Below are 11734 nucleotides of genomic sequence, written 5' to 3'. Positions count from 1 at the left end.
TGTGAGGACACATGTGAACCCCTATTACAGTTTCCCCCCTATAAGGTTATATTTGAATGGACATTCAATAAATATTTACTAATTGAATCAAATTATATAAATTATACAAGATTTAGTTTTATAGTCTTAATTATCCTAAGAACTCTATAAAAGCATATCTCCTCTTTTAAAAAAGTCATTTTTAAAGATAAAGACAACCAAAACGCAAAGCTTATCTTAAAAAAAAAATCATGCACATTTCCTGGGGAAAGTATTTGGCTTTATCTAAAGTTACTGAGACTTTTCTGGAATCTGCATACCCACCTGGGATTACTTGTTAGCTTAGGCTCTTAGCCACACAAACAGGCATATGCTGGGATGGCATGTCTTATTCTGGAAAAAAAAAATTCCATCTCCAATGATAGAAAGGGGCAAGAAGGGTTGCTTCAAGAGCCAAACACAGATTCAGTTTAGAGAGTCTCCCTTTCTCATCTTAGATATCCTCCCCTCTCCACAATGACTCTGAGTTTTTCTTCTCTCTACACAAAGATTACTGGAGAAGGAAATGGCCACCCACTCCAGTATTCCTGCCTGGAGAATTCCATGGACAGAGGAGCCTGGCAGGCTACAGTCCATGGGGTTACAAAGAGTCAGACATGACTGAGTGACTAACATTACATTACATTATACAATGATTAGGAAGTTGAAAATAAGGAAAACTAGCGACTCTTGATGACTGCAGCATCTACTACCCATTTGCAGTGTTCCTAGAGAATATCTGTTAATTTTAAACAGAAAAGGCTAAAGCAATTGTTGGTAGGTTTTAGGGAGAAACTCCCTCCACCACCCTCCTGCCCAATACATACTTTGATTAAAAGCATTTAGGACCCAAACGATGCTAGTATATGCTTCAGGGCTCCAAGTCAATCCACAGGTGCAGGCCTGTCTTAACCAGTAGACCGACGGCCAAGGCCAGTCTGCTAGAAGCCAGCAATGGCTCAGCAGTGTGAAAATTCTGAATGTCTCTTATAAATTTCTATTTATTAAGTGGCAAATATTTTCAGGCTAAATTTGGTGGAAATGACATGGCAAAATTATCCCTTACTTATAAAGGAGGAAAAGATGCTTACATGAGCAGAAAGCTAGAAGAATCTTTCAGTATTGAGGTTATCACCATATTAAGTGGGAGTTTGGGATCAGTTGGCAAAGCCACTAGACTGGCAGAGACCCCTGTCACTGTCACAGAAACTCTGACTACATGACTACAGGGCAGAGAGAAGGCTTCCCATACTCGCATGGGAGCTCACAGGCACTGGCTGGGGTGCACTCTATAAAACTTAGGAAGTGAGACAAAAACTTAGGAAGTGAGACAAAACGCAGAACTCGTTTTTCTCATGGAAAACAATATTAGAAACAAACAGGTGAGTTCCTTATCATGTTGAAAAAGTATAACCAAATGTTTCAACTTGAGTAAATCGAACAGCCTGCTCATCAGTGTAGCCAGTGTGTCACTGTCTTGGAGATTTCCAGTTAGTACCGCTACATAATTCTTTCCACCCTCCCCAATGGCACATGTTTTCGTCAAATGTCTCCATCACTTAGGACAAGAAACTATAAAAGTTCAACACATTCCAATCCACCAGAGAAAGCATTTTCCATCAGAAACAGCAACACAGTTGCACAGATTACTTGCTACTTTTATGACAAGGGGCCAACAAGAATGGGGGGAAATGTGAATGACTTCAGATTGGACAATGGAGGTCAGAATTAGCAAAACTCCATGAAAGATTATTTTGAGACGTATATAAATAAGTTAAAACACAATTAGTGAGGCCCTGTTTCCTCCATTTTAAATGTGGCAGAATGGGTGCTAAGGGATGGCGAAAGTGAAATGAAGAGGGAAGGAAGAAACCAAACCACAGATATCCTTGCCTATCGGTGACCAGTTCAGTTATGTGTCTTGTATTTTTGTTACAGGAAGACAATGGGAAGGCTAAAAAGACAAGGAATTCCTTAAAAGGGTGTGTCCTGATATCACATGACCAAGAAACCTACAAAGACTGCTGCTGGTGTGTGCTCTAAGCTGTTCAGATTTACACTGGTCATCAAGGTAGACTCAGTCTCTCCAATGTCGCTGGGAGCTAAAGGCCTATAAGCGAGGGCTGTCAGTTCTTCCCGATGTTGGATCATTGCGTGGAATAGGACCCAATCTTATTGAGCACCGTTGCTGAAAGGCTAGCTGAAGTGACACTCACTCTCCTAGCACTCAATCAAAGGTCAGTGAAACTGTGCACATACTCCTTTCTCTCTCAGTAGATCAATGCTGAAAGAAGAATATTATCAAGGGCCAGAGGGGATGAGAAGGTAACTCTTCTTGATAAAATTAGCTGTTCCAGGGCAGTCTGTTTTAACCACAACCCTCTGCATGGCTCCTCCTCTCAAGGTTTCCTTGTCTGGGCTATTTTCACCTATTTTTGCAGAAACGCTTCCCCACACTCAGGAGGGCATCCTAGGCTTCCCCTTGGAGGTACAAGGAAGAAAGATGAAGATGCCTAGAATGGTCTTGACGGTGGGGCTTGGCATGACTTTTGCCACATATTCAATGCTTTCATAGACACAACAAAAAAATCACTGGAAGCTTAATATCTTATATTCAGCCTCTCACTGAAGTACTTTATTTTCGTGGGTTTTTTTTTTTTTTAACGCTAAAATGTTACTGAAAACATGAAAACAAAATTTTCTCAACTACCTGCTTTGGAACAATAATATACTGTATTATGAAGCTCCATACATTTTAAATGTTTCTGAAATCCTGACAGGACACGGTTAAGTCCCCATTTTTCTTTTCCACTTGAATTTTAAATTTTAAACCATCTTCTTCCTCTTTCAGGCTCTTCTGCATCAAGACCAGCTGCTGGATAGAAGGAGCCATGAGAAAAGTGCATGAGAAGTAAGCGTGGAAAACACAGACATGGAGCGCCTGTAGGGCTGAAGATGGCCCAGACTCAGCAAAGGCTCCAGCAACTGCATCCGTAGTCCCCGCTGGGCGGCCCGAGGCAGAGGCCAGGCCAAACTGCAACAGCAGGAAGAAGGGTTGTACAACGGGTCCCCTTGAATTCATGCTACTAAAAAAGGTGCAATGAGAAACAAGTCCCTGTGCATTCTCAGTCACAACTGTGGGCAGAAGAGCCCATCCGATTCCTCCCTTTGGTATTAAATAACAGTTTTTTTAAAAAAAAGCTTTTTAGAAACAAAGCAAATACACGGTGGGCCTGGAAATGTAAGCCATCCCAGGTTGGTTGTCCACTGAAATGAGTCTCATCCCTAGTCATAAATAAATAATCTCTCTCCTGGTCTGACTTCCACGCCAGGATCAATATCTCTTAACATCTTACTTATTTTATTACTGCTTTTGGTTTTCTGGGACTGATTGAAAGTTGCTTCGAGGAAATCTTTGGTTTTGCTTAAGTGTCCGTGACATTTAATCATGACTTTCCTTGCAGTTTAATTCCAAGCAGTCAATCAGTTAATCCACTTCGATTGATTCTGGGCTCTCGGTTATTGGCTTGCACTCATTGGGCATCCGCTGGTGTCGGCTCAGCTGGGTGGCCTGCGTGAAGCTCCTCTCACACCTCTCACACCTGGAGGAGGCAAGAGAGAAAATTGAGACCAGGGAGCAGGGCCCGCAGGGTGATGGGCTTCCTCTCATCCTGCCTAATCAGAACAGACACTCCAAAGTGGCTTCAGATTTTACCGGCTCAAGAGGTTTAATTGGTGGCTCCTTCCAAGGCCCGGACGCCCGTGATGGGACAAAGCCCGGCTGATGCAGAACAGAGGGATCTGTCAATAGGCAGGGGGAAGGTGATTTCTCCAGAGGGCCCTGTCCTGCTGCAGCTCTGATCACTGTCAGTTCAAATAGATAAAGAACAAAAAGAGATTTTTAGGAGTGAGCCATCAAAGCAGCAGCTTGTCTGCAGTTTTCTGCTCTGTAACCCCAAAGAGAAATGGATGACAAATAGAATTTCACCTGCTGCTAATTTGAAATCGGGAATTCTACTCCCCTCAGCACAGTGGCCAGAGAGCCATCAGCCCTGAATCTGGAAACTGGAGGAAGCAATGCATTAGTCTGTGGTGAGTGTGGGAGGTGGGTATGAGTGGCCGCTTTTGTGCAAAAGCTAGAGTATTGCACCTCAACCAAAGTTAGGGTTAAAAAATGTTTGCAGAGGGACAGGGAAAAACTCAAATTCAATCAATATTTGTGTGTTTCAAGTTCACCTCTCTACCAGACACAGAAGAAAGAATGTACATGTGGGCCATACTTAAGAGTCGGTGTGTCCATTAAGAACAAAACTGGCATCACGTTTCAAGAATATCTCGTCTCCTTAACTTAAAAAATAAAATAGCTAATCTAGAGACCTTGGGCCTAACCCATCTTCCATGCAACACATACCAACTCGCTTGATGGCTACACAATCTTCAAAACACACACACACACACACACATCCAACGGTGTCCTCTGGTTTTTCTATGGTGGTGGTGGTTCCTGGCTGGTTATCGATGATTGTGTGTGTATACACATGCGTGCACACACACACACTGCAGAAGCAAGCTCTGCAGACAGTGGCTTCCCTGTCACTCAGGCTGCTTGTCTGGGCTACCTGGAGCACTGGGCAAGCACCCACTAGGGCACAGCAGCCACCTTAGCTCTCCCCCTAATGTCCTCTCCTCAAACTTTTGAAGGAAAAGATACTGGGGAGAGCTGCAGACACGTGTCTTCTTTTAAATGAGGCCATCCTGGTCACTGGTGGGGCTGAGGGAAAGCCCTCAGCAGAAAGTCCACATTGCATCACACGTGCTGTGAGCCCCATTATCCAGTCGGAGGGTCTCTCATTTTCCTTTTGAGTAAAGTACACAAAGTGCTTTGCTAGGAAGACAATTACCTATAAAAATAAAGCGCCTCTATCCATATTAGGGAGTCCCACCAATTTTTTTTTAACATTGGGAGGCTGGAGCTTGACCATCACACTTGGATTTTTCAGGGCTCCTGTGCCAGCTGGATGGTCAGGATGAGGAAGTTGTGTTTCTTTGATTGTCTTTCAGGGAATATTCTTAGCAGCCTGTTCCACTGTTAAAAACTGCACTGTGATCTTGACAAATGTATAATGTCAGCTTTAATGTATCAGACCTATCAGCTCAATGAAAATAACTCAGAAGTATTGATCAGTTAATGATTTTTGGTGTATTCATTAACGTCCATGGGCAGCTTATCCCCTCTCCAGAGCTCCTGAAGTGCTGATGACATGCCAGCGAACTGCTGATTGTTTATTAGAAAACTGATTAGTTACTGGATTGGTGTGTCAAAATATACTACCTTTCACTGCCTGATAAACTTTCAAATTATTATTTGAAATAATTAAAAATTTTTAAGCTTGAGAATCAATTTCAAAGAGAGCAGAAGAGTTTGAACAATTGTAAGGAATGACCAGTCACGTAGGTTGTGCTTTTGTACCTGTGATCCTGTGTATCAGAATATAAACAGTTCAGAAGTGGGAAGTGCAGTGCTTTGTGTATGGCAAGGGTGCATGTCTATATATAAGCATCAGACAGTACAAGCTGGGTTGACACTTTTCTCATGTGTTTGCCTAAATGCCTCCCAGATATTTACACTCATGGAACCATTTGTTGTTGTCATAGTCGGGAGATTTACTAAATCTATCGGGCTCCTGAGATCATCACTGAAAAATCTTCTCTAGGGCCATCTGCTCACCAAGTGTGAGTGAAAACGTACGCAGATATGTAGACAGTTACCTTAACTTAGATCCTTTACCTAGGAATTTCCCCTTCTGGAGAAAAGTGGGCTACCAGAATTAATACTTATGTGTGTTGGTAATTATAAGAATACCATTTATATAATTAAGGAAGTAAAAAAAGCTTGATAGAAAACCATTTTTTAATAAAGGAAGAGCCTTGGTTTTATGTTCATCATCTTTAATTTTAGAAACAAATCTCTTCACAAATCATTTTCATAGACAATAAGAACTCATCAGGACAGACTGACAGCTCTGGCAGGTCAGAGCTGGACTTCAGCTGGACTGGGATTGAACTAATCCTGAATTACAATCCCAGACAAGTGCCTGGGCATGGGACCCTCCAAGCTTGGATTTCATGCTACTTAGCAGAAAAAAAAAGAAGGAAAGACATGGGTAATGATCCAGGAGGAAAAGACCTGCTCGGGCACAGGGTCCTTCTCACGGTGCTGATGTCACAACCTTGAAGGAAATGTCGCAGGAACAACGAAGGGAAAGTTGTCCAAATATTTCAGCAAAGAGCAAGTCCCCAGCTTTGTACCAATGTGGGCATCTTATATAATTACACTTGAGTTCCTTTTAGATTTGAGATCGTTCTTTACTTGATAGTTGACTGGCTTATAGGTTCAGAGGGAGCTTAACAATTGTCATCTGAAACTGACCGAAGTGTAAAATGATGTCAAGTTCTGTCACACAGAAAACATGCAGGAAACTTTCTTTCTGGTCCTCGATGGCCTGTCACCAAATACTTCCTGAATTAAATCAGATTGCTTCATACTTATGATGCAATGCACATTCATTGCATATTATGCATATTTACTGATGTGCTTTTTTGATTTGCTTTGATTTTGACTAGATCTTGTTAAAATATAAGATGCTTTTTGGAATATCCTTTGATTATTTTCTATACTAAGTCAAATTGTCTTAAGGCAAAAACTAGTGATGAGCATTTCCCCTGCTTCTAACGATGAGGAAAAGAAACTCTATGAAAACTCCTGGTCTTCCCAGGCCCAGAAGCCAGGCATCAAGCAGCTCACATGGATTCCAGGCAGAGCAGCCTCCCTGAAATCTTGAGAGTTTATGTTTAATAACAGAGAAGGAGAAGGAGATCTTATTGTAAAGAGTAAGTTGGAGACTGACAACTTCCTTCCTTCCCTCCTCTTTTTGATAAAGCGCTTGGCAATTACTGTGAGATGAAATGAAGTCTTATCTTCATCCCTTGTTCTCCACAACTTCCAGTCTCACAGTACAAACTGAAAGTACCTGATCCTTTGAAATGTGCTTTTCCTATGATCTCCTTCACCTTACACATTCGGAGTCCACAGCCCAGGTTAGCCCTTGACAAGCTCAAGGTCTACCTAGAGCATGGGGGGAGGGGGGAGAGGGGAGTTTTTCAGTGGGATTTCAGCCAATCACACCATGAGACAAAGCCTGGAATGAAACTCTCTTCTCAATACCAGATCTTCTCCGAACTGCTTGTACGGCACCAATCTTGATTTGCCTTGAAAAACCACTTTTCAGCGGAAGATTTTAGAAGTTATAAAGGGCTTTCCCCTGCTGGGGCCTGGCCCCCGAGAATCCTGCAAAGGCCTCCCAGGCCCTGGGGTGGGACAGTTTGGGGACTGAATCCTTTGCGGCATCTATTTGGAAGCTGCCCAAGGTGTATAGTTTAGGGTTGTGCTTCTTTACAAGATTCTTTTCCTTCTTTGCAAAATTGTTTAAGTCAATACCCATTAGTTGAAGTAGTAAAATTAACTGTTGTGGCAAAACCCATTTTATTGACTAATCTGCAACAAACTTTTTTTTTTGAATGTTTGTTTTATAGGCTTGTAAAAGGATATCTTCAAAATATTTACAAATGTCCATGGGATGGATATCCATGAGCTATAGTTGGAAGATTCCCAAAATTCCCCTGGGATAGTTCAATCCTGAACGATCCGGTTGTATACACTGAAGGATTTAGCTTTCCATTTCCTAGAAGACGTTTATATCTTGCACTCAAAAAGTAAGTGTTCACTCAGGTCTCCCCTGGCAATATATATTTGAAAAAATTTTAAAAACCCCGCAGCATGTGGCTATCTTAATACAAGCAGCAGCAGAAGGAACTAAACCATGCACAAAGAATCTGATCCAACCAACTCTGGGGTTTCTTTGTTTTTCCAGATGAAATTAGGTTACGGTCCCTAAAAATACTTTGATAAAGGAAAAACATACAAATACTAAAGTCCTGGAACTACTAATCTCATGAATTAAAAGTAAGTTAAAATGGCACCTTTATTGGAAACATGACAAAAACGGGATGTTAGAGGAAAAAATTGAGTGGAGTCAACGAGGTTACACTTAAGTAACACCTTAACATTAACAGAAATCTATTTCCCATTCTGACCCTGAAACCTCTTCAATTAATTACTAAAATCTATTTACACAGCAACAAGATAAAAATCAATCTGATGCCTGGCACTGTGTCTGTCTGGCTACCTTCTCTGTTATAAGGGGCCAGGAGGATCGTTGGCCCTCTTGCATCTCTGCTTTTGAAGAGCTCTCCTGCTCACAGGCACAGGGAGTGTGCCATTGTTATCTCCCACATCCAGAGCAGTGGTGAAGCCAGAGATTGTGAACCCCCTGAGGACCTGGGGCAATGACAAAGCCCACTGTGCAGGACACAGACACCTGCCCTAGGGAACTCCAGGGCTGTGCTAACCCACTTGGTTCTCACAGTGGACTAGAAGGAAAGGGGCTGCTCAGGGCTATGGCAGCCCCAGAGAACACGCCTGCCTGGTGTGGTGCAGGCTGGATTTTTAGACCTCATCCAGTCCCCTCACCAGATGTCTTATGCAATAAACAAGCTCCACCCACAAACACAGACAAAAATGAAAACTTGCAATTATTAATTAATGTCATAAATTAAACCACAATGGAAAATAGTTAAGAATAATGAATAAAGGTTACTAATTCGTGAGGAAGTGGGTGAAGATGAGTGTTTATGACCTTTCCCTCAGCTGCGGACACTGAGGCATGCAGGATGCAGACCAACAGGACTCTGCCACTGTGAGCCAAGCCCCGCCTCCGGCTGAGCACCATGGCAACCGCATGCTCCACCCGGTTCGGAGGGAAAAGCATGCGGACTGACACTCTGCGGAGACTCCTTGGCTGAGACCAGCAAGGGGATTCGCCTCCTACTGCCTGAATCATTTCCTTTCTTGCTTGATCTTATCCTATAGAAGCAAGGAGATCAAACCAGTCAATCCTAAAGGAAATCAACCCTGAATATTCACTGGAAGCACTGATGCTGAAGCCCCAATACTTTCACCATCTGATGCAAAGAGCTGACTCACTGGAAAAGACCCTGATGCTGGGAAAGACTGAAGGCAAGAGGAGAAGGGGATGACAGAGGATGAGATGGTTGGATAGCATCACTGATTCAATAAACATGAGTTTGAGGAAACTCCGGGAGATAGTGAAAGACAGGGAAGCCTGGCTTTCTGCAGTCCACGGGGTCACAAAGAGTCAGACACAACTAAGTGACTGAACTGAACTGAACAGAAGGTAAACAGAGTGTACATCCATGCCCTTTTCATGCTCCTTCTTAATGAAGTACAGTCATCATGGCAAATGAGCAAAGAGAGATATAAGAGGGCTGAACAAAGAAGAGCCTATCACATAGACAGTAAAACCTGTTCTGAGATGACCAATTGTTCACACAAGCTGGTTCACACTCCCAAGCCTTTCCATATCCCACATGGGCTTCCAGAAAGCCTTCTTCCCTTGTATTTCTGGAAAACTCCTACTCAGCATTCAAAACATACCTTAAACCTCATCTCCTCCAGACAGCATTGATTACTCCACTTCCGTGCTACCCGAAATGCTGTATACACACGCCTTACTGTTTTTCAATTTTGCGCCTTCCCCTATGTGGTAATACTTGCTTATTAATTGGGCTTCCCCCAAAACTATGAGGTCGTCAAAGATTAGGGGGCTGAGTCTCATTCACCTTTTTATCTCTTATGCCTAGCAGTGTGCCTAGCACAAAAGAAGGTGCTCAATAAATATTTGCTGCATGAATGAACACACACATACATGAACGAATGGGTGAGAGAATGAAAAGGCCATCTTACAGGATTCAAACGTCCGCTGTTTTCATGACTGTGCTGTATCTAGAAACATCATTTCCTGCTCAGGTGTCCTTGCCTTAGCCAAAGCCCTTGTCTACCTCTTTCTACATTCCTTGAATCCTCAAGAACTCAAACATGTCCTGTGTTTGGTTTTGCTTTTCTTTCTTTCATTACCATGGTAAGTCTGAAATCCAAAGGGGCACATTGAGAAGCTACCAGTTAGCTGCTGTAATAGATTCAAACCTCCTTACATATAAAAGAGGAGGAAATCATTCATCAGAATTTTAAAGGGTTCAAATTTCCCAAGAGACAATTATTCAGCTGTTCTCAACTGTGGCCACCTTGAAGATGGCCACAGATGGCACTCTGCGAGGCTCCCAGTTCAAATTCCAGAGGCACAGACCCTGAGAAACTAGAAAGAATCTCTAAATTACTCATTCCTACTTCATTATTTTACTTATGAGAAAACAGATCACAAAGAATGTCTCATGTTCAAGGCTGCACAGCTCAAGCCAGGCTCAGTATATAAATATTCTGAATTCATTTTCCCAGCATCAGCTACTACACAAGCAGGTAATTCTGCAGTCTGGACGCTGACTTTGTACCCAGCCTTCTCCAGCAGCTGGCTAAGGTGGGCACTGCTGCCCACCTTGTCTGCCGGCTCTCAGGAAAGGCGAGGAGAAAGGAAGGAGGCAGCACGAGCCACTACTTACTTGAAGGGCTTTTCTCCAGTGTGGGTTCGGATGTGGTTGTTGAGAGTGGTGGCCCCAGCAAAGGCACGACCACAGTAGCCGCATTTGAAAGGCCGGTCACTGGAGTGAGTGACCACGTGGTTCCTCAGTTCTGAAGGCTGGGAAAAGGACTGGGAGCAGTGGCCGCATTGGTAAGGTCTGCAACAAATGAAGACACTACCTGGTCATTATATTCTACATTAGTCAGTAGAAGTTAGCATCACGAGGCTAGGGCCAAAATGTTATGGTAACATTCAGTTTTTGTAACAAAGCATAGAGCTGGGGCCACTGGGTTCTCATTACTATACTTGTTGCCACAGGAACAAAATTCACAAAGCTGATGAGACACATTCAATACCCCCACGAATATTCCTTTCCAATATTAACCACACCATTTCCACAACTTCTATTTCCTACTTTGATCCCCACCCCCAGGCAAATATGGGAGCTTTGAGAGTACAGACTTGATGAAGCAGAATGGTATAAGAGAAAATATGTAATTGTCTCTAGTAATTCTGTGGCACTTTAACTTTACAAAGTGCGTTAAAATCAATTATCTGGTTTAATCTTTAAAATAATCCTCAAGGAAAGCAGTTATTATTATCTCTGTCAGTTCAGAAAATGGAAGATAAACTGTCCTCAAAGGAAATAAGCTCTTGATGCCAAGGTCACTCAAGAGTGATTGGACTTTATTCTAAGTCCCAGGCAAACAGGCAGGCAAGTTGGCAAGCTGCATGTGTGTCTTAAAAGATACTAGGTGGTCCTGGGCTCTGTTTACAGCACATCCCCAACTTGTGGCTATCTGGTAGCGCACAGATCAACACGGTCATGCACTAAGATTTGCTTCTTTGAAAAAGACATCCTGATTTCAATTTACTCTCTCCCCACCCACAACCCTGACTTATATTTATCCACTGGGTCTTTTTCTGAAACTTCAGCTCCCCAGTTTAATCTGGTAGCAAGCGATGATTTATAGTAGCCCAGAAATGACAGGATATCACTATGTTTGCAGGAGGAAGACTGGGATGCAAAAGCAAATGGAAGGAAGTTGTGACAAATACCTGATAATTAGCAAGATTATCAGAGCACGTTCTTTTCAGCTCCT

The 11734-nt window shown here is 42.7% G+C and overlaps 1 protein-coding gene across 1 annotated transcript in view; it reads right to left on the bottom strand.

The window, feature by feature from the left end:
• Nucleotides 1-2624: 2624 nt before the first annotated feature.
• PRDM6 (PR domain containing 6) overlaps nucleotides 2625-11734 on the bottom strand; it is a 108822-nt gene continuing 99712 nt past the window's right edge. The window contains exons 7-8 of the mRNA XM_010846294.1: nucleotides 10612-10788; nucleotides 2625-3620 (exon numbers count right to left, since the gene is read on the bottom strand). Of these exons, the coding sequence (XP_010844596.1) occupies nucleotides 3506-3620; nucleotides 10612-10788 (292 nt within the window). The 3' untranslated portion in view covers nucleotides 2625-3505. The remainder of the gene's footprint in view (nucleotides 3621-10611; nucleotides 10789-11734) is intronic.

Source organism: Bison bison, unplaced genomic scaffold (assembly GCF_000754665.1).
Source record: "Bison bison bison isolate TAMUID 2011002044 unplaced genomic scaffold, Bison_UMD1.0 scf7180017864235, whole genome shotgun sequence".
Taxonomy (NCBI): Eukaryota; Metazoa; Chordata; class Mammalia; order Artiodactyla; family Bovidae; genus Bison; species Bison bison.
This window is presented reverse-complemented; position numbering and strand designations above follow the sequence as displayed.